General features: G+C 48.2%; 1 protein-coding gene across 1 annotated transcript in view; it reads right to left on the bottom strand.

Annotated features, from left to right (window-relative positions):
• Positions 1-396: 396 nt before the first annotated feature.
• LOC126177090 (serine-enriched protein) overlaps positions 397-26,679 on the bottom strand; it is a 284,041-nt gene continuing 257,758 nt past the window's right edge. The window contains exons 9-10 of the mRNA XM_049924343.1: positions 10,220-10,402; positions 397-582 (exon numbers count right to left, since the gene is read on the bottom strand). Of these exons, the coding sequence (XP_049780300.1) occupies positions 397-582; positions 10,220-10,402 (369 nt within the window). The remainder of the gene's footprint in view (positions 583-10,219; positions 10,403-26,679) is intronic.

Here is a 26,679-nt window from a genome sequence, read left to right as displayed (position 1 = left end):
GTAAGTTGAGTTGCCTATCTTAAGGTTCACAAAATATTTTCCAGACAAGTTTGCGCTTTAATTTGCCAAACCTGTACCTTCCAGGGACACTCGTCCTATTCTGAGCACAGCTAACAGTACATAATACAAGAAACGCATGCTGTTCAGTCACGCAAGACCTTCCACCGACGGGCATTCCGGTTTCTCAGCCCCACCATGTTGTTCGCGGAGTACCAGAATCGCCATGTGCTTCCAGAAGCACGGACAGAGATGGATAAGTGCACGACAGCCCTTGGTGACCGGCGCAGCGCCAGAGAGGAGGGGTAGGGTGCAGGTCGTTGGGTGCAGGGTTAGGGTTGAGAGGCGTAGGATTAGGGTTAGGGTTAGGGTCAGGGACAGGGGCCCGCCCCGCCCCGCTCAGTTGGAGGAGTGCTTGGTGCCGGCGCCCTCGCTGCTGGCCATCTCGCTGGAGCCGCTGGAGCTGAGCGTCGTGTTGCTGCCGTACGGGTCCAGCGACGACTGGACCGACATGGAGCGGCCCTGCGCCTGCCGCCTCACTCTGTTGGGGGACAGCTTCCCGGGGTCGACACTTGTTGGGTCTGCCTGAAACAAAAGCAGGGGGAACTGCACTACCGAGTGGCGCAGCGCTGTGCGGCGTGGGCTGCACGTCGAAGTGGCTTCGTAATTTTTCCCAGCCTACCAGCCAGTTTACTTCCACTGCACATGAAGGTGGAACTGATAATTTTAAATCAGTCGTTATCAGTAGGTGTTCCCTTCTTAACATTGCTGCAATTGATGAGTGTTTTACACCGGATGCGTTTCGCTTTAATTTTTTATCTACTGTGGTTATTCTTTATAGATTAAAAACAGTATTTCTTTATTCAATTTACTTGCGATGTTTTTGCCTCTTCTGTACATATTCTGCGTACCACTCCATTTTACCGAGCGAGGTGGCGCAGTGGTTCGACACTGGACTCGCATTCGGGAGGACGACGGTTCAATCCCGCGTCCGGCCATCCTGATTTAGGTTTTCCGTGATTTCCCTAAATCGCTCCAGGCAAATGCCGGGATGGTTCCTTTCAAAGGGCAAGGCCGACTTTCCTACCTGTCCTTCCCTAATCCGATGAGGCCGATGACCTCGCTGTCTGGTCTTCCCCAAAATAACCAACCAACCACTCCATTTTCAAATGGTTCAAATGGTTATGAGCACTATGGGACTTAGCCGTGCGGGATTAGCCGAGCGGTCTAGCGCGCTGCAGTCATGGACTGTGCGGTTTGTCCCGGCGGAGGTTCGAGTCTTCCCTCGGGTATGGATGTGTCTGTTTGTCCTTAGGGTAATTTAGGTTAAGTAGTGTGTAAGCTTAGGGACTGACGACCTTAGTAGTTAAGTCCCATAAGGTTTCACACACATTTGAACATTTTTGAACACTATGGGACTTAACATCTGAGGTAATCAGTCCTCTAGACTTAGAACACCTAACTAACCTAAGCGCATCACACACATCCATGCCCGAGGCAGGGTTAGAACGTGCGACCGTAGCAGCAGCGCGGTTCCGGACTGAAGCTCCTAGAACCGCTCGGCGATAGCGGCCGGCACTTCATTTTCCTTCGTTGTTAGGGTAGGTTGCATTCGGAAGTAAATTAGATTCAGATTCACTCTTGAGAGCTTTTAGACTTTTTTTCCACTTCATCTCGCTTTGCATAACTTCACAACAGAAAAAGAACGATGTATTCGCATGTTCCACACTCAGCTCTCTCACATTCTCTTTTTATCTCTTGTCAAACGTAATATATTTGACAGAAGGTGTATAGTTCGAGCCAGGAGCATGGAAATGACGGACAAATAACTCAGCTTTTGCTGAACACTTATACTAACATCAACACAAAATTACTGATATGAACATAAACACAGTGCTGAGTGCCGAACACGTAAAACCACAGTTCTGATTCTGTTGTGAAGTAACGACAATGCAGCGTAACAAAAGGTGATTTAAAAAACGGCGAAAAATTGACAGGAGTGAATGAAAAACCAAGCGTCTTTCGACCTCCATCTCCTCTAACGAATAAGAAAAAAAGCAGTGGTTTGCAGAATATTTAAAGAAGAGACAAAACATCGCTAAGCAAATGGTGCATCATCTTTATAAAGAAACGCCGTTTTTGATTTGTAAAGACCAAAATATGCACCCATTATATGTACCCATTTTTCAGAGTGACCACAAAAGTTCCTTTTTAAATAAAAGCGAAACGCATCAGGTGTAAAACACTGTGACTGCTGTAAGGTTAATACAGGAAAAACAGTAACACTAATTGGTTATAATAGCTGCTGCAAAAGATGGTCATGTAAAGTAACATATTACGAACATTTTAAATGATCACATAGAATACTACATTTGGTGGGTAGATATTAACATAACTGTGTATTCTCTTGTTTTAAGGAGGTACTAGCAATTAAAGATGGATTTCTGCTTTCTGGTGAACCTCATTCTTTTATAAAATTTGGAGAAAGCATATTTTATGTACCTAATGAAAAAACATTTCCTTCACTTTTTAGTTTATGAAGACAAAACCTTTTCGTTACTAAACAGAACTCGTAGCGAGAAATTTCAAAAAGAATTTTCAAGAACATTTAGTCTGCTTCAGACACGTTAATGCGAAATCTGTAGCTACTAGCCAAGTCCAACATAAACCATCCAGGCTCGACAAATGACCTCTAGGCACTTGTCATTACACTAAGAGGGATAAAGAGTTGGCCTAATGAAGGCGTCAGCTGTACATACACAATAATACATTATAACATAAAATAATAAATGAAACAGTAGACTCCTCTAGAAGCGCATTTTTCAATAATTTTAAGGATCTTATATTGTAGACACCAATCCACACCCTCTTTAATACCTTGTACGACTTCTCGGACTTCGAATATAACATTAGTCTCAAGACAGTTAATTGCAGTTCTGTATACGTATTGACTCTCTCTCTCACTGATGTTAGTGTTTAATAGATCGACAAAGGTATAAGTCAAAAGTCGCATTGTATGATGAAGCAGCGCTGAAGGTTATACAAATAAATTCAAAGAAGAAACAGTAATGTATACTTGAAATGTGCGATTCAGAGCTAGATATTTTTTCGAGTTGGCCGTAAACAGCGTTCACTGGAAACTGTGGATACGTGAAATCAAAAGTAGTGATCCCACGTGAGCTATACGGTATACGCTAATCAAAACAATGAAGTCACTGAAACGAAATCTGTTCCCAGTGACCAGCGCAAACAAGTCTAGAGACGACCGGGACAATGGCGGGATAGCAACTTGACTTTCGCCTGCCATACGGACTGACAAACAAGAGGGATGGTCTGCAGTGTCATTTCTTTCCGTGGCAGGACCCCATGGTTATCATGCGCGGCCCCCTTACAGCACATCGGTACATCGACAATAGTCTTCGCCCGTTTTGTTGCCTTTCGTGGCAGACCATCCCGGGCTTACATTTCAGAAAAATAACGTCTGTTCGCACATGGTGAAAGTTTTTACTGGTTGTCTTCGTGCTTCTCAAACCCTACCCTGGCCAGCGCGGTCGCCGGATCCCTCCCCAGTTGAGAACGTCTAAAGCGTTTTGGGCAGCGCCCTATAACTAGCTCCAGTTGGACAGAACTTGGCACGTGAAAACTGTGTCTCTGGTGGCTTTACCTTTCCTAAAGCCAAACTGATCGTCATCTAACTTGTTACGGCGTAAAGTCAAGCGCCGGCACGCCAGTCGGGAACGACAGGACGGAGAGGGCTTTGAAGAAGACGTCAACCAGTTGCACTGTGACCGACCCCTCTCCAGGACGACAACGCGACAGCAGTCGCCTCTATGCGAAGAGGACAGAAGCAACGCTCCCGACTGGTCGCGGCCCAGTTCTACGAGTACTGCGACAGCTTCAAGACTAGTACTATGTGGCATTGTCTATACTGAAGAGGCTTGTTTATTTCGTAGGTCACCCTTTGCTTGCGACACTTCTGTGTTATTGTCAAAGTTAAGTATTGTCATCGTTCATTTTGCAGTAAAACTCATTAATATGACTTGCCTGAATTGTTTGCCTAGCGATCCGAGAAAGCAGGTTCCCCAGACACCCCATATTCGACGACTAGGCAGGATTCAACATGACTGATTCTTGGTTTCCTTTTCGATTCTTCTGTATACAATTGTTGCCAGAAGCGCGGATACATAAGCTGTTAGGCTGCTTGTGCGTTAATACTCCCACCTACCTGCCCTGGCTATCTTCGTAATTGTGTGGCTGACATTTTTCCCGGAAGTCTGATGGTACGTTGTCGTTCTTGTAAATTCCACATACCAACTTGAGTAGACGTTTTGTTGCCACTTCCCCCAATTATGGTATGCCGTGCTCCGACTCACGTTTGTGCCGTTGGCAGTTTGGCGTAGTGTATTCGGATTGTGACCCCACTTTTCTAAGCGCGTTCACTGGCGCCACGACGTTTGCTCGCTTTGTCTGTCCGTGAGTGGCAGCAGCGGCGTATATCGATAGCGAGTACTGTGGTACTATCTTTGGAGCCACCTCTAGTATTTACGGGTCGTCGTGTGTCGGTGTTCGGTTGGGGACGGAGCAGCAGCGAGGTGCGACACCGCCAGTACTGGCCGAGGGAGCTGGCGATGTATGCACTGCCCGATGGAAGGATGTGGTTGCGAGAGTGCACGACCACGTCGAGGTCCGGATTCAGCGAGTTTAATTTGAATGGATCATTATATTCGAGTAGTGCAACTTTCACCTGTGTGTGTGTGGCCGTACGTCGAAGTGACCCCATGCCATCAAGCTGTCAGTTGGCTGTTGGCTGTTTTATACTCCGACGTTTCCCTTGCCTGACTTGATTGGCAACGACCGCTGTTTGGTCGGTCGTCTCCGTGGACGACGTGTATCTGGTCTTTCGACCGTTTCTGTGTTCTTATCATTCATGTCTACGTGCAATTCGTCTTGTTGCTGTTCAGTGACTGATTTAGCATTGTTTGAGTTGTTTGTGGAATTGGCTTTTGCGTTCCCATGTGCATCTAGTCAGATTTTGAATAGGTAGTTTGGTCTTAACCCTGTCTGCGTACTAGGATTTGGTGGAGCCAACTTGCGTAATTAAATACTTATCATTTGACGATGTTAACTGTTATTCTATCGTGATATTGGTTATCGCATCTTATGTGGAGTTTGCGAGTGTGCTGGTCGGCGTTTAAGCTGTCCCTAGTTTGAGTTGCCATACTGTTAAGTGAGCATAACTGTTGGCTGCCTGCCTCACCGCTTACGCAGATGTAGGGACTTTTTTCAGGTCGATCCTTGGAACACTGCGCGTGCATCACTTCCCTCTTTATTTGGTCTGATTGTGTCAATCGTTTAAGAATAATATTTTGTTTAAATTATTCCTCTTGTTTGTGGCCTTCAGCTGACAAATAATTTGAATTCTTCTTAGTAAGGCCTTCATCCGTCAGTTTAGCTTGTGTTACAGTCAATCTTTATACAATGATTGCTTTAAAAAATGATTTTATTATTTTCAACGTGTAATCGTCTTCCTCATTTGTAGCTCAGGCCCTCAGCTTTTAACTGTTCTGAAGTATTGCTCGTGGCCTTCAGCCGACAAATAATTTGAATTCTTTCTTAATAAGGACTTCAGCCGTCATTGTAGCTTGTGTTACAGTCAATTTTATAATGATTGTTTTCAAAAATACACTCCTGGAAATGGAAAAAAGAACACATTGACACCGGTGTGTCAGACCAACCATACTTGCTCCGGACACTGCGAGAGGGCTGTACAAGCAATGATCACACGCACGGCACAGCGGACACACCAGGAACCGCAGTGTAGGCCGTCGAATGGCGCTAGCTGCGCAGCATTTGTGCACCGCCGCCGTCAGTGTCAGCCAGTTTGCCGTGGCATACGGAGCTCCATCGCAGTCTTTAACACTGGTAGCATGCCGCGACAGCGTGGACGTGAACCGTATGTGCAGTTGACGGACTTTGAGCGAGGGCGTATAGTGGGCATTCGGGAGGCCGGGTGGACGTACCGCCGAATTGCTCAACACGTGGGGCGTGAGGTCTCCACAGTACATCGATGTTGTCGCCAGTGGTCGGCGGAAGGTGCACGTGCCCGTCGACCTGGGACAGGAACGCAGCGACGCACGGATGCACGCCAAGACCGTAGGATCCTACGCAGTGCCGTAGGGGACCGCACCGCCACTTCCCAGCAAATTAGGGACACTGTTGCTCCTGGGGTATCGGCGAGGACCATTCGCAACCGTCTCCATGAAGCTGGGCTACGGTCCCGCACACCGTTAGGCCGTCTTCCGCTCACGCCCCAACATCGTGCAGCCCGCCTCCAGTGGTGTCGCGACAGGCGTGAATGGAGGGACGAATGGAGACGTGTCGTCTTCAGCGATGAGAGTCGCTTCTGCCTTGGTGCCAATGATGGTCGTATGCGTGTTTGGCGCCGTGCAGGTGAGCGCCACAATCAGGACTGCATACGACCGAGGCACACAGGGCCAACACGCGGCATCATGGTGTGGGGAGCGATCTCCTACACTGGCCGTACACCACTGGTGATCGTCGAGGGGACACTGAATAGTGCACGGTACATCCAAACCGTCATCGAACCCATCGTTCTACCATTCCTAGACCGGCAAGGGAACTTGCTGTTCCAACAGGACAATGCACGTTCGCATGTATCCCGTGCCACCCAACGTGCTCTAGAAGGTGTAAGTCAACTACCCTGGCCAGCAAGATCTCCGGATCTGTCCCCCATTGAGCATGTTTGGGACTGGATGAAGCGTCGTCTCACGCGGTCTGCACGAACGCTGGTCCAACTGAGGCGCCAGGTGGAAATGGAATGGCAAGCCGTTCCACAGGACTACATCCAGCATCTCTACGATCGTCTCCATGGGAGAATAGCAGCCTGCATTGCTGCGAAAGGTGGATATACACTGTACTAGTGCCGACATTGTGCATGCTCTGTTGCCTGTGTCTATGTGCCTGTGGTTCTGTCAGTGTGATCATGTGATGTATCTGACCACAGGAATGTGTCAATAAAGTTTCCCCTTCCTGGGACAATGAATTCACGGTGTTCTTATTTCAATTTCCAGGAGTGTATTTTGGTATTTTTAACGTGTAGTTGTCTTCCTCAGCTGTAATTCAGGCCTTCAGTCGCCAATTGTTCTGCAGTATTGCTTGTGGCCTTCAACCGACAAATAATTTTGAATTATTTCGTAATAAGGCCTTCAGCCGTCGATGTAGCTTGTGTTAAAGTCAGTTTATTTTATAGTCAATTTTTGCTCTCGTCCATCGGTTGAAGTATGGCCATTTTTACCCAAGGTGTGTTCCAAATTCCTTCCTTGTATCTGTGTTTGTCTAGCCAACATCTGTGATTCCCGTTTTTAAAGCTGTCCGTTGGCCTTCAACCGAACTGCCACAACCTTAGCGAATTTCAACCGCATCTCGTCATTCGTCGGTACTTCGGTATCCCCATTCCTCGGTACTTCAGTGCCCCACTTCATTCCACAATGATTATTTCCGACAATTCATCTTACTCTTCATCATTACTACATTGCGATCTGAATTTATATCTGCACCTGAGTGCATCTTACAGACCAATCTCTGATTCTGACCATGCCGTAATTCAGCAGAAACATTCCTGCGTCTCCGGGTGTTTTCCAAGCATACACACTCCTCCTGTGGTTCTTCAACAGAGCGTTTGCTATTACCATCTTGAATTTATTGCATACGCAATTAGTCTTTCTCCTCTCTCATTGCTACTGGCAAGCCTATATCCTCCCGTAACCCTTCCTGACATTCCATTCACTATAACCGCGTTCCAATTCCCGTTTGTTGTTTACGACGTTGGTATGTGTATCTGAACTATCTTTGTCGACGTCGATTTGTTGTCGAATCTGATACGGACAACCTTGCCCATGTACTGTATACAGTATCTCTCTCTCTCTCTCTCTCTCTCTCTCTCTCTCTCTCTCTCTCTCTCTCTCTCACCCCCTCTCTCTACCGTACTTTCCCCGTTAAACCATTTTCTGCTGCTTTTGATATTACCCTGCATTCGTCTGACCAGAAATTTTTATCTTATTTCCATTTCACTTCACTGACCTCCACTGCATTTAGTTGTACCCTTTCCTAAGTATGGAGCTGTTATATTAGAATGCTCCGAAGTGTATGTAATTGATTAACTGCCTGAACCGAAAGATTTTCCTTTTTTCAAATTGCTTCGCTACACCAAGGATAACTACTTCTAAGTAACTTATGTTGGCAGCAGTTCTTGATTGGAATTCAGGAATGTTTAGTTCGTCTTCTTTGCTGAAAGATTTTCGGAAAACCGTATTTAGTAACTCTTGTGTACTTTACCTACACCAGAATGTCTTTGGGTTTAGTACCAGATTTCGAGACAGATTTTAGTTCTGGAAACTATTAAAAACATCTAGCGGTGAAACCAACCCTAAAATTCGAGTCTTTGTAAAAAAATGACGGTCTTGGGGATTTCGCGTTCTTTTAAATTTGATATGATTTGTTTCGTTGTTTCCGAAACAGTGGTTTCACCTATTTTGTGTACCACGCGGAATGAGTTCGGTCTCTTATTGATTTGTTTGGTTTAAATCTGTCAACTGTTGTGGATACTGTTTCTTTATTACCTCTCATTTGGTTGAAAATGGTTCAAATGGTTCTAAGCACTATGGGACTTAACATCTGAGGTCATCAGGGCCATAGACTTAGAACTACGTAAACCTAACTAACCTAAGGACATCACACACATCCATGCCCGAGGCAGGATTCGAACTTGCGACCGTAGCAGCCGCGCGGTTCCGGAGCGAAGGGCCTACAATCGCTCGGCCACAGCGGCCGGCCACATTTGGTGTACACTTACATTGGGAACCGATGGAATATCGTGTCAGTGGGTGACTATATGAGCTAAGCGGGGTTAGCCGAGCGATCTAGGGCGCTGCAGTCACAGTGCCGGCGGAGGTTCGAGTCCTCCCTCGGGCATGGGTGTGTGTGTTTGTCCTTAGGATAATTTAGGTTAAGTAGTGTGTAAGTGTAGGGACTGATGACCTTAGCAGTTAAGTCCCATTAGATTTGACACACATTTGAACATTTTCTTTTTTTTTTTAGTATATGATACGGCTACAGAACTGACAGTCTCATTTCAAGTTGTGGGCGAACTGAACAGTTTTGTACCATGAATAAGCAATTATTGTGTCGTATCTTTTGAAAATGAAGATGTATAAGTACGGTAATGTGGAGTCCAGTTGAAACGTAAAATATTTTAAGGAGTAAAGGTAATGATTTACCGAATAGTAGGAGCATTGAGTTATTGAAATCACGTAAGCAAGAATGAGGAATTTTTGCAGCTATTCCTCGGACACACACACACACACACACACACACACACACACACACGCGCGCGCGCACAGACGTTCATTTTGTTTATGTGCCTTTTGATGGCTCAACACCTATACTATTTGATGAGTTATTGCCTTTACTTATTCAATTGTACGTAAAGTAAATGTGACATCCCAGGTTTTCTTGGTGTTATTGATTCACGGTGAGTTGTTTCCAGGAAACCAACTCGGCTGAACACCTGGGCGCACACCCTCATCCAATAAATGTTCATTCATTGTTGTGTGTCATTCTTCAGGCAACGGTCTTGCCGCAGTGGATTAACCGGTTCCTGTGAGATCACCGAAGTTAAGGACTGTCGGGCGTGGTCGGCGGTTGGATGGGTGACCATCCAGGCCGCCATGCGCTGTTGCCATTTTCTGGGTGCACTCAGCCCCGTGATGCCAATTCAGGAGGTACTCTACCGAATAGTAGCGGCTTCGGTCAAGAATACCATCGTAACGACCGGGAGAGCGGTGTGCTGACCCTACACCCCCCTATCAGCATCCTCCACTGAGGATGACACGGCGGTCGGAGGGTCCCGGTAGGCCACTCGTAGCCTGGAGACGGAGTGTCTACAGAACTGACAGAAATACAATCAATTAATATGCTGAGAAAGTTTACACACTCTCGTACTATCGAACGCGATTTCAGAAATGCTTATACAGATAGTAGTGTCCCATTGTAGCGTAAAGTAGTAACGGTGAAGGCTAGAATCTTTGCAGAGCAAAATATCAGTAGCCTACATAAAAATAAGGTTACTGTGGAGGAGTCTTCCTCCCTCCACAGTCAACAGTGGTTACTCGGGACTGGTTGAGAGCAGGGAGAGGTTGCGCACCTGGTAGGCGAGTGCGTTCATGATGATGCTGTAGGGCACGAGGCCGAGCGGGTGCACCTCGCGCATCAGCACGTTGGCCGGGATCTTGTGGAACTGGATGTACTCGAGGAAGTTGCCGATCACGTCCTTCAGCGCCGTGTTGGGGTTGTTGTCGCAGTACTTCTTGCTCCACATCAGCGCCGCCTGCAACCAGTGCCCGACAATGAGGCTCGCTCACACACACGGAAATCAACAGCAAGTACTACAAGTCGCTGAAACAGTTTTGCACACCGATGTAAGTCAACAAGTACATATTCTCATTTTTTTAATAATTTGGGACAACAGCAGTGTTGTTCTGTTCACCTTCAGGCGTTTATACATGCACACATACAGAGAAATGTTACTTAAAAATAAACAGTCTTAAACTAGAGGCTTTCCCGTCGGACATGTTGTATATATGGTTCTCGGGCGAGACGTCGGATGTCATAGTGAAAACTCCACAATATTTCGTGAGCGCAACTGGCCGACATCTTCAGGTGCGACGAACACACTGCTAAGGCAGGTTTTTTTTTCCTTTATTGTAATTTTCATCACCTCATACAGGAGGGCTGTCAGCAGCATAGTACGCTGCTCTTCAGCCTTAAGTAGAACAATAACAAGACAGATAGGTGATACAGACAATACAGTAAAAACGGCGGGCAAAAAAAGGAGATACAAAAAACAATAAACATGAAGCCGTTCACGCTGGACGCGAAAAAACAGTAAACACTTGGTGACACGGCGCACAGAACACGGACGACGGCGACGGCACACGTGAACAGTTGATGCGTGACGGGGACAGAACACTAAACACAATTCGAGGCACACACACGACACACAGATGGCGATGATCTCCGGCGCGCGAAAGTCCACTGAGCGTGTACGAGTCTGGGGACCTGCCAAGAGTGGAGGAGGGGGAGGAGGAGGAGGAGGGGAATGGGAGAGGGGAGAGAGGAGATTCCATGGGCGGAGGAGAGAGGGGGAGGGAGGAAGGGGGAGGGGAAGCCCGGGGGAAGAGGGGTGGAGGAAGGGGGGTGAGGAAAGAGAAGAGAAGGGAAGGGAAGGGAAGGGAGGGAGGGAGGGAGGGAGGGAGGGAGGGAGGGTGCCTAAAAGAAAGGACACAGGAGGTGGGGGGGAAGGTCAAAGTTGATAGGAGGGGTAGATGGAGGGGAGGAGGACATCATCAGGGAGGGGAGCTGGCGGAAGCCACCTTGGGAGAGAGTAAGGAGGGTGGAGAGATGGAGACCGGGTGGGACGTGGGAATACAGGCGCGGCAGCGGGCGGGGGTGGGAGAGGATCAGGGATACGAGCGGGTGAGGAGGATCAAGTTTATGGGAGGTGTACAGGATCCGTACCCTGCTAAAGCAGGACCAGGGCCCCTTATTTATGCCAGTTTTAGGCAGGAAGTGCGCATGCGTGGAGGCGCCAAATTCGATGGCCAATAGTGACGATATCAACTGATAGCTGGAAGGACAGTAACGCCACCTGTAGGATGAAGAACCAAATACTTCGGCGCACGCGCGGAGGCTGCCGCCGCTGCTCTGCGCTGCCATCGGCCGCCCCAGCGACCTCTGTCGGAAGCCGCAAGCAAAAATGCGCGTCCACGTGGGCGCCTTGATTATCCTCCAGTTGTCAACAGAATATTTATGTTGCTGGCGAATCGTCGTCCGTCTTATGACCAATAGTATTCCTCTCTGCTCGAAGCGACTTAAATATGGCCAGTGCTGGATCCCAAGCTGTACTGAGCTGAAAGCCCGTGTCTCTGTTTACAAGATTCGTCGAGCAACGTATTTCCACTGCTTTCTTAATAACACTGTCCCAGTACGAACTCGTCGATGCGAGAATTTTTGTATGTTGATAATTCATAGAATGGCCTGTACTGAGACAATGCTCGGCCACTGCAGACTTTTCTGGTTGCTCCAGGCGAGTGTAGCGTCGGTGTTCAGTGCATCTCTCTTCTACAGTGTGACAAGTTTGTCCGATGTACGACATGCCGCAGCTACAAGGAATCTCGTTAACACCGAGTCTTCTTAGGCTAAGGCTGTCCTTAGATGAGCCCAAGAGAGCTCTGAGTTTTGCTGGCGGACGAAAAACACATTTAACTTTATGCCTCTTCAATAATCTTCCTATTTTTGAAGAGACACCGCCGATGTATGGCAAGATGACCATTCCCCTATGTTCTTCGCCTTCTTCCACTTCCTCACGTTGGGTAACCCGCTTCGGTTGTAAGGCACGGCAAATTTCCCGTTCGGAGTATCCATTTTGTTGGAAAATGGTACGCAGGTGGAGTAGCTCACTGGATAAGCTGTCTGAGTCTGATATGGCTCGTGCTCTGTGGACCAACGTCCTCAGTACGCCACTTCGTTGCGAAGGATGGTGACGGCTGGTGGCCTGTAAGTATAAGTCCGTGTGCGTTGGTTCACGGTACACTGCGTGACCTAATGTGCCATCTTCTTTTCTCCGTACCAACACGTCCAGGAATGGGAGTTCGCCGTTTTTTTCCATCTCCATCGTGAACTTGATGTTGGGATGAAGCGAGTTAAGATGCTCAAGAAAAATATTCATTGATGCAATGCCGTGAGGCCAGGACCCGACAGCAAAAATTCAGCGAAAAACTTTGGAGCTCCTCAAAAACAGCAGGATCTCCGATGTGGTTGCTAAGAGACTACGTACACAGGCGCCCGTGCCTCCCAGGCTATACGGATTGCCCAAAATTCATAAGGATAATGTGCCACTGCGGCCCATTGTGAGTAATATCGGGGCACCAACGTATAATCTCGCGAAACATCTGGCAGCGCACCTGAGACCTTTAGTAGGAAAGTGTGAGCATCATATCCGTAACTCACAAGACTTTATTCGTCGGCTCAAGAACTTACGACCCGCACCATCAGATATACCCGTGAGTTTTGACGTAGTCTCACTTTTTACGCGAGTACCATTGCAGGAATCGTTGTTGCTCATTAGCGAGAAGCTGGATGGGGAACTTTTAGACTTATTCCAACATGTGCTCACACCGTCCACACTTCGCCCTATCTCCTCCACCGCTCCGATAATCCCCTCCCAATTTCGCGTGCCGGAGTTGCCATTGGTCACCACCGCCAGATCCCCGTTCGGCTCCAACCTCTCCTTCCCGACCCCACCGAACACCTGATCCTTAGTCTCTTCTCCCCCGGCCTTACCGTTACCTGCGCCACCATCTACGTCCGCCCCAACGCCCCTATTCCCTTCGACTTCCTCTCCCACATCGACTGTACCTTCTCCTCCTACGTGATCGCCGCCGACCTCAACATCCATAGTCGTTCCGCTGCCCAGTTACGGCGATGGCATCGGTTCCTCTCCTCCCTTCAAGGCGACCTCATCTCCATCCCCCAGCACACCCATCCCAAATCCAACTCCACTCCCGATGTTATCCTCTCCTCCCCCAACCTCCTTGGCCGCATAACCGTGGATGTCCTGGAGCCTATTGGTAGTGACCATCTCCCTGTCCTCCTCACCGTTTCAGACGGTCGTCACCCCCGCCCCGACCCTCGTAATGACCCTCCCCCTAGTGCGTCGATGACTATTCCCATGCGAACTGGAATCCCTACCGGGATACCCTCTCCACCCAGGTCGATAGCCACCCCTTCACCTACCACCACCCCAACGATGTCACCCATGCTGCCTCCTTTCTCTAGCAGACCTTGTCTGAGGCCGTGGAGGCCCACGTCCCTACTGTCGCCATCCATCCCCACCGTCCTACCTTACCCCCACAGGCCGTCCTCCTCCTCCATGAATCCCGCCGTCTCTACCGTGCCTTCCTCCGCATGCGTGACCCGGACACACTACGACGCCACCGGCAACTCCAGCGACACATTCGTAATTTGCTCGCGGCTAAGAAATTCCGGGACTGGCGACAGACATGCACCCGTTTAAAAGCTACCCTACCTATCAACTCGTCCAAGTTCTGGTCAGCCTTCCGTCGCCTTACCGGAACTAAACCCTCCCCCTACTATCCTCTTCTCCATGATGATCACCCCTTCCCTGACACCCTCAGTAAGGCCAATCACTTTGCCTCCTACCTCTCCGATGTATTTTCCATCCCCGATGATCCCCAGTTCGATTACACCCTCTTCCCGGATATCCGCGATCGAATTGACACCTCTGTCCCTCCCCTCGCTCCTGGTTTCCAGTACTTGGACAACATTGCACACACGGAACTCAATGCCCCTATCACTACACATTATCTCATTGCTACACTCCGCACAAAACGCAACATTGCTCCTGGACACGATCGTATCACCTACCGTCACCTTCGTGAAGCTCCTGTCTCTTTCCTCTCCACCCTGGCCAGGCTCTACAATGTAGTCCTGTCCACCGGTTACTACCCCGACCTGTGGAAAACCTCCCGTATCCTAATGTTCCTTAAACCTGGCAAACCGCCGTCCGCCGTCTCCTCCTACTGTCCCATCAGCCTTACCTCGGTCTTCAGCAAGGTCCTGGAATCTATCCTCACCCGACGCATCCACCAGCATCTCCGCCAGCACTGCCTCCTTCCCGTTACCCAGTGTGGCTTTCGGCCGTCCTTCTCTTCCGACGACCTTCTCCTTCACCTCACTCATCTCCTTTCCGACCAGCTTAATTCCCGTGGCTCCGCAATCTTCCTCTCCCTGGACCTCGAACGTGCTTCTGACCGCGTATGGCATTCCGGTCTCCTCTTCAAGCTCCAAACCTTCGCCCTTCCCATTAATTACGTCCGTCTGATCGGTTCCTTTCTCTCCCGCCGTCCTTCCTATATCACCATAAATAACACAGATTCCTACACCTTCTTCCCCTCCGCCGGTGTGCCCCAAGGCTCCGTCCTCTTCCCCCTTCTGTACCTTTTGTACACGGCGGACATGCCGCCGCCGTCACCCCCCATCCACCTTCTCCAGTTTGCCGATGACACCGCCTTCCTTGCCCTTGCCCCCACCCTACAGAGCGCCCAACACCTTCTCCAATCCCATATTGACCAGTTCACCGCTTGGTGCAACCAGTGGTTGCTCAAGGTCAATCCCTCCAAAACCCAGGCGATCATTGTAGGCAAAACCACCCCTTCCTTCCGCCTCCTCGATTTCTATCTCACTGTCTATGGCCGTCCTATCTCCCTCACTCCCACCCTTAAGTACCTTGGCGTCACCCTCGACCGTCGCCTCTCCTGGGCTCACCATCTCTGGACAATCCAAGCCAAGGCACGCTCCCGACTCTGTCTCCTCAAGCTCCTTTCCGGCCGTACGTGGGGTCTGGACCCCTCCACCATCCTCCACACCTATAAATCCCTCATCCGCCCTATCCTTTGTTACGAGCTTGGATCTCCGCCCCCCCTACCTTTTTTAAATCTCTCCAAATCCTTGAACGCCATGCTCTCCGCCTTGCCTATCGCATCCATCTCCCCTCCCCCATGCGGATCCTGTGGGATCTCATCCCCTTCCCACACTTCCTCCTTTTCCTTGAAAGGGTACGGATCCTGTACACCTCCCACAAACTCGATCCTCCTCACCCGCTAGTCTCCCCCATCCTCTCCCACCCTTGCCCACTGCCGCACCTGTATTCCCACTTCCCACCCGGTCTCCATCTCTCCACCCTCCTTACCCTCTCTCAAGGTGGCTTCCGCCAGCTCCCTCTCTCTGATGATGCCCTCCTCCCCTCCATCTACCCCTCCTACCAACTTTGATCCTCCCACCCTCCTCCTGTGTTTGCTCGTCTGGGCACCCTCCCTCCCTTCTCTCCCTCTTCCCTCCCTCCTCCATTTCTCCCCATTCCTCCCCCGGGCTTCCCCTCCCCTGTCCCTCTCCTCCTCCCCCCATCTCCTCAGCCATTGGCATCCTTGTTCTCCCCTCTCCCCCACCTCACCCTTATTCCCCTCTTGGCAGGTCCCCGGACTCGCACACGCTAAGTGGACACTCGCGCGCCGAAGATTATCACCACCAGTGTCTCGTGTGTGCCGTGGTGTTTAGTGTTCAGTGTTCACCGTCACGCTCCATCGTTCACGAGTGCCATCGTCATCTTCAGTGTTTGTGCTTTGTGTCAACAGTTTGTAGTGTGGATTGTCATCGAGTGTGAACGGCTTCATGGTTTTTTTTTTTCATGTGTCTACTGTTTTTTCCCGCCGTTTTGTTCCAAGTCATGTATCTTCTCTGTTTTTATCACTGTACTATCTTTGGCTAAAGAGCGGCGTATTGTGCTGCTGCCAGCCTACCTGTTCTATGGGTTTTAAAATCACAATAAAGAAAAAAACCTGCCTTAGTACTCTTTTTCCGAGTTCGAGTCTCGGTCGGGCACACAGTTTTCGGCTGAAGAGCAGCGCATATGCTGCTGCCAGCCCGCCCCGATGGGGAATTGAAATACAATAAAGAAAAATAAATAAATAAATAAAACCTGCCTTAGCAGTGTGTTCGTCGCACCTGAAGATGTCGGCCATTTGCGCTGACGAAATATTGTGGAGTCTCGCCCGAGAACCATATATACAGTCTTAAAGTAGATTAATCTAGAACTCTTTGTCCATTGTTTGTTACTATAGCGGCTGGTGTTGCATTTGAGCGGGGGTGGGGGGGGGTTGGGGAGCAGTGGATGACTAGAAATCGAAATCAGTGATGTCGTCTGCTGATTTTCTTCGTACTGGTTGACTATGCTGTTGATAAACATTATGCTGTTGCACATTGTATTTTGTCACTGATTGAAAACGTAATTCATTGCACAAATTGCTTCGACATACATGTAAACGTTAAGCACACAATACAAGATGGCGGACTGTAGCATGTGAGTCTGTATCGATTTTCGAGGTTTTGTATCGATATTCTTGGTACTGACAGATTTGTAGTCTCACAAGCTGCGACATCGCCGCGAAAAAACACAGTGACCCGTATATGTAATACGTTTCCTTTAATTTACGTCTATGGTCACAATCTTTTCTGTTTAACAGATTACCGGTTTCGGTCTTTAATGAACATCAACAGATCTGTCTCATAAAAACAAAGGCCTGTGGTGCACTAGGACTTTGCTTTTATGAGACAGATCTGATGATGGTCAGTAAAGACCGAAACCGGTAATCTGTTAAACAGAAAAGATTGTGACCATAGACGTAAATTACAGGAAACTTATTAGATTTATAGTCAGTTATTTACATTGACACATCTTGAATCTATTGAGTTAGAACTGGCTGAAACTGTTGAAGATTTTTGAGTTTTGAATTCGGTTATTTCATTAAGAATGTTATCTCCATGCTTTGTATTATGTATGAAGATTTCCATTTCTTCCATGATATCCATTCTTTTTCCTATTTTGTGTAAAATTTCGAGATTTTCTTCGATTTTCAAAGTGTGGCCTGTGTCTTTCATGTGAGTTGCTACTGCAGATTTGTTACATTTATCAAGCCTGTAGCAGTCTAAATGTTCTTTGAATCGGTTTCTGAAATTTCTGCCTGTTTGGCCGATTAATATTCATTACATTGGCTGCAGGTAATGTTGTAAATGCCAGATCCATCAAGACTTGTGTCTGGTGGTTTTATATTGTGAATAAGCTTCCTACTTAGGTTGTTGTTGGTGTTGAAGCTGATTTTTACTTCTTTGTTTTTGAAAAGTCTTGCGAATTTGTCAGATACTATTCCAAGATAGCAGAAATTAGAAATAATAATTATCCCACACAGTCACGGTTCACAAACATAGCCATTATGGCCGAAAATAATTAAGACACAGCTTTGTTCATACACTACTGGCCATTAAAATTGCTACACCACGAAGATGTGCTACAGACGCGAAATTTAACCGACAGGAAGGAGATGCTGTGATATGCAAATGACTAGCTTTTCAGAGCATTCACACAAGTGCTGGCGTGAGGAAACTGTCCAAACAATTTCTCATAAACAAACAGCAGTAGACCGGCGTTGCCTGGTGAAAAGTTGCTGTGATGGCTCGTGTAAGGAGGAGAAACGCCTATCACCACGTTTCCGACTTTGATAGAGGTTGGATCGATGTTTATCGCGATTGCGGTTTATCATATCGCGACATTGCTGCTCACGGTGTTCGAGATCCAATGACTGTTAGCAGAATATGGAATCCGTGGGTTCACGAGCGTAATACGGAACGCCGTGCTGGATCCCAACGGCCTCGTATCACTGCCAGTCTAGATGACAGGCATCTTATCCGTATGGCTGTAACGGATCGTGCAGTCACATCTCGATCCCTGAGTCAACAGATGGGGACGTTTACAAGACAACAACCATCTGCACGAACAGTTCGACGACGTTTGCAGCAGAATGGACTATCAGCTCGGAGACCATGGCTGCGGTTACCCTTGACGCTGCATCACAGACAGTAGCGCCTGCGATGGTGTACTCAATGACGTACCTAGGGGCGCGAATGGCAAAATGTCATTTTTTCGGATAAATCCAGGTTCTGTTTACAGCATCACGATGGTCGCATCCGTGTTTGTCGACATCGCGGTGAACGCACATTGGAAGTGGGTATTCGTCATCGTCATACTGGCGCGTCACCCGGCGTGATGGTATGGGGTGCCATTGGTTACACGTCTCGGTCACCTCTTGTTCGCATTGACGACACCTTGAACAGTGGACGTTACATTTCAGGTGTGTTACGACCCGTGGCTCTACCGTTCATTCGATCCCTTGCGAAACCCTACGTTTCAGCAGGATAATGCACGACCGCATGTTGCAGGTCCTGTACGGACCTTTTTGGATACAGAAAATGCTCGACTGCTGCCCTGGTCAGCACATTCTCCAGATCTCTCCCCAATTGAAAGGGTCTGGTCAATGGTGGCCGAGTAACTGGCTCGTCACAACACGCCACTCACTACTCTTGATGAACTGTGGTATCGTGTTGAAGGTGCATGGGCAGCTGTACCTGTACACGCCATCCAAGCTCTGTTTGACTCAATGCCCAGGCGTATCAATGCCCTTATTACGACCAGAGGTGGTTGTTATGTGTACTGATTTCTCAGCATCTATGCACCCAAATTGCGTGAAAATGTAATCTCATGTCAGTTCTAGTATAATATATTTGTCGAATGAATACCCGTTTTTCATCTGCATTTTTTCTTGGTGTAGCACTTTTAATGGGCCGTAGTGTATCTTGATCGGAGACGTCAGTTCTACAGGGCATTTACTAGATAAAATTTTGATAAGGAACCGATTTCTGTGAATGTACCGTTTGAAAGTAAAATACAATCGTGTACAAAACTTACGGACGAAAATAATTTTTCATGATGTGTCGCTGGCATGTAAGCTTGGACCATATGTAGACAGAACTGCCACAGTATAATAGCGAAGGTCACTGTGAGATATACGCAATGATGCGAACGGAAATGAGACTTTTCTCCAAAGACAAAAAATTACAATGAAGTCATGGCGACTTGTGATGGTCAACCGGGCAGTAAAAAAGGCGCGACGTGGCTTTTAATAACGTGTTTGATTACCAAGGGCGGCAATGCATGGTCTGCAACATTTTCACATGCTGGGGGCAACGTTGGTATGGTGTTCCATTCCCTCCACCAGCGCGGTTTACAGCTGCCACGTGATCCATGATACACGTGGACGTTCTGCGATACGTCTCTCCAACGCTTCTCACACTTGGTGGATGGGATTTAAGTCGAAGAACGAGCAGGTAAGTCCATTCGCCGATTATCCTCTCGTCGCAGGAGCTCCTGCACGCGTGATCTTCGATACGACCGCACATTGATGATGATATTCATATCTGTTCTCCAGCCGGAACATCTTGAAGCAGTGTTCAAGCAGAGTACTTATATCGACGATCAGATCCCTCGTGCTCTACAGGTTGGATCTCCGCGGGAACCAATAGAAGATACAGGCAAATCGGTGGCGTTCCTAGCTTTCTCGGGAAGCATATCTTCAAAAATAAGAGGAGTTTTAAAGAAATTTGATGTTAAAAGTATATTCCGTCTGTTAGCTGAGACAAGAGGCTGCTGGGCTCAGTGAAGGACGATCTGGGTTTCAGGAAGCCCGATGTCTACATATTTCCCTGCCATTGTGGGAAAGCCTGTATTGGACAAATGATTCGTACGGTCCAGGATCGATGTGTGGAGCACCACCGCCACATGTGTTTAGGAGGGTTGTCCAGAAAGTACGTTCCGATCGGTCGCGAAATGGAAACCACTGGGAAAATCCGGTAAAACTTTGCACAGATGTGTTGGGCAGTGTCTCTAGTATGCCCGTCGATCGTGTCGCGTCGCTCTTTACAATTTTTAGTGAACAGTGAGCATGTAAATATGCGTAGAGAATAGCATTTCCAGTGAAGTATGAGGGCCTGGTTAGAGATTTCGCCTGCGTCGTGCAACCCGCATAACACAGCTGTCGAGCACTTCCCCCCTTCATGCCAATTCTCGGCCGCACACTGCAGGGGCAATGAAGACGCTCCTGCAGCGTTTCCGATGAGAAGTGTTTGATCACCCACAACACAGTCCGTAATTGGCGGCCCCTGAGTCTCATCTCTGCTCACAAGAACCGCTGGCTATGAATACAACATTTTTACACACACAACGAACTGCAGACCAGAGCAGATAACTGGCCGAAAGCACAGGCGGCCGCTTTCTATGACGAGAATATTGGGAAGTTGATACAACACTACGACAAAACTCGAAGTTGGAGCGGCGACTATGTACAGACGTAGGTGGAAGGTGTACCTAACTGTTGCAAATAAAATGTTTCTGGTTTTCATTGTGGTTTCCGTTTCGCGGCCGATCGGAACGTACTTTCTCGACAACCCTCGTATTTGAGCCAGAAAACTCTGCGGCTGCGGAATATTGTCTTACCGAAGACATAAAATGTTGTACGATCATACACAAGTGGATGCTCCTGCGTCGCGTTATTGGGACTGTGTAGTGAAATAAGTTATCGAAATCCTGCTATCTGACAATATTATAAACAAAGATAAGGGGTATCCTTTAAATAAGACTTGGAATCCTGTTTTGTTCGACATTACAACAATTTCGGTCATTAAAAGGTGTGCCAACAGTGTTTTAGATCGATTTATCGTTTCCGCGACCTTTGACTACCGGTACACTCTCGTACTTTGCGCTAGAGGGCAGTTATGCTCGTGTGTGTGCAGTGGATCTGCAGGCGGGGTATAAAGGAACCTCCCGTTGTGTGTTTGATGATCTCTCCCTCCATGGGCTCCCCCCTTTCTTCTGCTTATCACCTCCTCCACCCTTTCTTCACTCTCATCTGTCCGGGTCCTCCACCCAACCCCCCCCCCCCACCCCATATGCCTTTGTACTGTTTAGTGCAGTTTTCCGTGAGCGTTCAATGATGTGCGTCCCCTTTCTAAAGTGTTACGAACAGCCAACATACTGTCGCTAGGTGTGTTTTTAACTGTTGCGAATAGAAACTAGACTGTCGCAGTGTTTTTTATTTGTGCCTGTCTATTTACTACGGGTTTTAATCAGCATCACCGAACCTTTGTTTTTATATTTTCGGTGTTACGAACAGCCACCATACTGTTGCTAGATGTGTTTTTTTAACTGTTGCGAACAGAAACCAGACTATCGCAGTGTTTTTTATTTGTGCCTGTCTATTTACTACGGGTTTTAATCAGCATCGCCGACCGTTTGTTTTTATATTTCCTTCGCAACTTTTCCGCCATGTTTCAGTTTCTAACAGTCACCCTTTTATGGCCTGTTTTTATTCTTATGATATCTCGTAATTCTGTTTTTAACTTTTCTGTAGGCTGCAGAGCGGCGTATTATGCTGCTGCCTGCCCGCCCCCTTCTGAGGGGGTGGGAGTCAAAATCCAATAAAGAAAAAAAATGTGTTTGATTTCAGTCCTGGCGATGGCTTGCTCACCTGAAAGTGGTGGCCATGTGGTCTGTTACAGCCGCGAGCGACCAGGGAGCGGTGCACGGTCAAGAATGGAGGCGCGAAGCCGCTAGGCGGGGTAGCCTCTGGAGGTGTCGCTAACAAAGAACAGACAGGACAAGTAGGGGACGACACACTACGACCCACCAGGACACAACATGAGGGGCAAGCGAGCATCAACTGCGGTGATAAATACGGCGGGACAGCAAAAACGCAGGAACACTCAAAACAATGACAGTATGTATTTCAACACACGCAACTGGAATGCAGTACGGCCGAGATGCACACGCGAACTACGGCGAGTACCAGACAGTCGGGGTAGCTTTTCTCTTTTTTTCTTTACTGTATTTAACTTCGCCATCGGGGCGGGCTGGCAGCAGCATACGCGCTGCTCTTCAGCCTAGAGACGTCGAACATACATTAGAAGACATGAAAAAATAACATAAAGGAGAAAATATGGCGTACAAAGATATAAAAAAGGGGTGGGACATTATGGAAGACAATAGACAAAAAGGGGCGACTGTAAAATGGAGATAAAAACCGTAAAAAAGTAGTGCACACAAGAAACCACGCACTGGGACAGTTAAAAGAACACAAGGTGAAGTATGACAGGAGCATAAAAGTATCGACAGCTGTAGTAGCACATTACAATCAATGACAGTAACACTATGTACAAGTCCAGCATACAATTAAAATCACACCTCTCGATGCACAGGAGAACAGCACCAAACACAACACTGACGTAATACACAGATGAAGATGAGCAAAACGGAGGATCTGCCAGGTGCAAGAAGATGAGCGAGAAGGGAAGAAGAGAGGGAGAGGAAGAGATGGGGGGAAGACAGGTTGCCGGCCGGGGTGGCCGAGCGGTTCTAGGCGCTACAGTCTGGAACCGCGCGACCGCTACGGTCGCAGGTTCGAATCCTGCCTCGGGCATGGATGTGTGTGATGTCCTTAGGTTAGTTAGGTTTAATTAGTTCTAAGCCTAGGGGACTGATGGCCTCAGCAGTTAAGTCCCATAGTGCTCAGAGCCATTTGACCCATTTGAAAGGTGAGGGTGCGCTGAAGAGGGCTGGGGAGGGAAGGATGTGGGAGGGAAAGAGGCGAGGATGGGGTGCGTGGACTCAAGGGGGGGGGGGGGCGAAGGAGGAAAATCAGCTCTGGCAGAAGGAGGGGAGAGGAAAAGGGGGGCCCTTGGGAGGGGGGAACAAGGCCAGGAAATTCTTTCACTCCATATGTGGCATACAGTACACCAGTGCTTAACAGTATTGGTTAAAAACAGTCTTGGTTGCAATTTAGATTTTTATTTTTCAACAAATAAAAAAGTAAATTGCAACTAAGACCGTTTTTAACCAATATGGTATATATCACGGCGAAGTTCAACATCTGGGAGGGGGGGGGGGTGCAGGAAATTCCCCTTACGAAGGAGATGGAGGGTGTGAAGATGGAGAGAGGGAGGGATACAGCGATAGAGGTGCAGCAGGGGGGAGGAGAGGAACCAGGGGGTGGGAGGGATCAAGCCTGCGGACAGTGTAAAGGATGCGGAGATGTTGGGAGGAAAGGAGGAGTGGGGGAAGGGGATGAGGTCGTACAGGAGCCGTATGGGGGAAGGAAGGAAGATACTGAAGGCAAAGGTGAACGCATGGAGTTCGAGGATTTGGAGGGCCTTGTAAAAGCAAGTGGGTGCGGAGATCCAGGCAACACTGGCATAACAGAGGATAGGATGGATGAGGGATGTGTAGGTGTGGAGGATGGTGGAAGGATGCAATCCCCATGTCAGGCCAGACAGGAGTTTCAGGAGATGGAGGAGGAAGTGGGCTTTCTGCTGGATGGTCTGGAGGTGAGGGGTCCAGGAAAGGTTACGTCGAGGGTGAGGCCAAGGTATCTCAGGAGGTGAACTGGATGGGACAACCATAAAGGGTCAGGTAGAAATCATGGAGACGGAAGGAGCGGGTGGTGCGGCCTATGATAATTGCTTGGATTTTGGAGGGGTTGAGACGAAAGAACCACTGCTTACACCAAGTAGTGAACTGGTCAAGGTGGGTTTGGAATCTGCGTTGGGATCGTTGAAGGGTAGGATACAGAGCCAGGAAGGCGGCGTCATCAGCATATTGGAGAACGTGGAGGCGGGGTAGCGCCGCGCGGCCGCCCAAATACGGTACTCGCTATTAAAATTGCCACACCATGAAGATGACGCGCTACAGACGCGAAATTTAACCGACAGGAAGAATATGCTGTGATATGCAAATGATTAGCTTCTCAGAGCATTCACACAAGGTTGGGGCCGGTGGCGACACCTACAACGTGTCGACATGAGGAAATTTTCCAACCTATTTATCATACACAAACAGCAGTTGGCCGGCGTTGCCTGGTGGAACGTTGTTGTGATGCCTCGTGTAAGGAGGAGAAATGCGACTTTGATAAAGGTCGGATTGTAGCCTATCGCGATTGCGGTTTATCGTATCGCGACATTGCTGCTCGCGTTGGTCGAGATCCAATAGCTGTTAGCAGAATATGGAATCGGTGGGTTCAGGAGGGTAATACGGAACGCCGTGCTGGATCCCAACGGACTCGTATCACTAGCAGTCGAGATGACAGGCATCTTATTCGCATGGCTGTAACGGATCGTGCAGCCACGTCTCGATCCCTGAGTCAACAGATGGGGACGTTTGCAAGACAACAACCATCTGCACGAACAGTTCGACGACGTTTGCAGCAGCATGGACTATCAGCTCGGAGACCATGGCTGCGGTTACCCCTGATGCTGCACCACAGACAGGAGCGCCTGCGATGGTGTACTCAACGATGAACCTGGGTGCACGAATGGCAAAATGTCATTTTTTCGGATAAATCCAGGTTCTGTTTACAGCATCACGATGGTCGCATCCGTGTTTGGCGACATCGCGGTGAATGCACATTGGAAGCGTGTATTCGTCATACTGGAGTATCACCCGGCGTGATGGTATGGGGTGCCATTGGTTACACGTCTCGGTGAACTCTTGTTCGCATTGATGGCACTTTGAATAGCGGACGTTACATTCCAGATGTGTTACGACCCGCGGCTCTACCGTTCATTCGATCCCTTGCGAAACCCTACATTTCAGCAGGATAATGCACGACCGAATGTTGCAGGTCCTGTATGGGCCTTACTGGATACAGTACATGTTCGACTGCTGCCCTGGCCGGCACATTCTCCAGATCTCTCACCAACTGAAAACGTCTGGTCAATGGTGGCCGACCAACTGGCTCGTGACAATACGCCAGTCACTACTCTTGATGAACTGTGGTATCGTGTTGAAGCTGCATGGGCAGCTGTACCTGTACACGCCATCCAAGCTCTGTTTGACTCAATGCCCAGGCGTATCAAGGCCGTTATTACGGCCAAAGGTGGTTGTCCCGGGCACTGATTTCTCAGGATCTCTGCACCCAAATTACGTGAAAATGTAATCACATGTCAGTTCTAGTGTAATATATTTGTCCAATGACTACCCGTTTATCATCTGCATTTCTTCTTGGTGTAGCAATTTTAATGGCCAGTAGTGTACATAACCACGGACTTCAATTGGTACGGAGCGTGGCAAGCTCGCAGGACGATGCTCGTGGCGCAAGCGCGCGCCATGCCCAGAGACCCCTAGTGGGTATCTAGATCCATACCCTCTGGTGCGCTTTCAACTTGTGTGCCTTCTGACACCAGATAGACGGCGGAAATATTGTGTCAAGATGACGTTATGTTCCGACTGGAACCCGATATGAATATTGCATGGGGGCTTAATTATAATAAAGATATAAGAATGCAATGCAAATACTTTTTAATTTTCTGTCGCTGTATGTCCGATTACGCTGTTTCGTAAACGGCTGGCCCTGACTAGTATTAGTACGCAATCTGACTGCATAGAACAACAACAAAGAATGAAATGAAAATTTCAGTTAATACAATTAATTAATTAAGTCCCCAGCAACTATAAAACCTACGAAGCCAACAAAGCACAAGTGTAGCTGTTCTGTGTGTGGAAGTGTGACTCAACGTACACATCTGGCACGGTTCTTCTTCAACAAGACAAGAAATTTTAAATACCATTTATACTGACGTGATAAAAAAAATTAGAAATACGATAATTGCGCAAGAAAACCAGAATTACACTCTAATACAAGAACACACGCCAGATGCTTTGTTGACTGAACCTGTAATGACACATTATTCAGGTCACTGAAATAATAAAAGAATAAAAGAAAATACCTCCATATATATTGACGAAATGCACTCTGACCATTACAATATCTCCATTAGAACAACATCTGCTATCTCTCCCATCAAATAGCTGCATAAAACATGGAACAACACTCTCCACTACCACATCTCACTCTGACTTCACGACATGCAGTGTCCACCACAACTTCTCGGCAAGCACTGCTTGCCGCTACGTCTCAATAATCACTGCCAGTGGAGGCGGCGGAACAATACTCTCTGGCGCCATCTTTGGCGCTGTGGCTCAGTGTAGCCACCTTTCATATGCCCTTCCTCCACGGGCTAGAATTTGATGGTATTTTTGCCAGCATTGGTGGTGAAAATACCACCAAATTCGTCAAAAAAATACAGACAAAA

Source organism: Schistocerca cancellata, chromosome 3, assembly GCF_023864275.1.
Source record: "Schistocerca cancellata isolate TAMUIC-IGC-003103 chromosome 3, iqSchCanc2.1, whole genome shotgun sequence".
In the NCBI taxonomy this organism is placed as follows: domain Eukaryota; kingdom Metazoa; phylum Arthropoda; class Insecta; order Orthoptera; family Acrididae; genus Schistocerca; species Schistocerca cancellata.
This window is presented reverse-complemented; position numbering and strand designations above follow the sequence as displayed.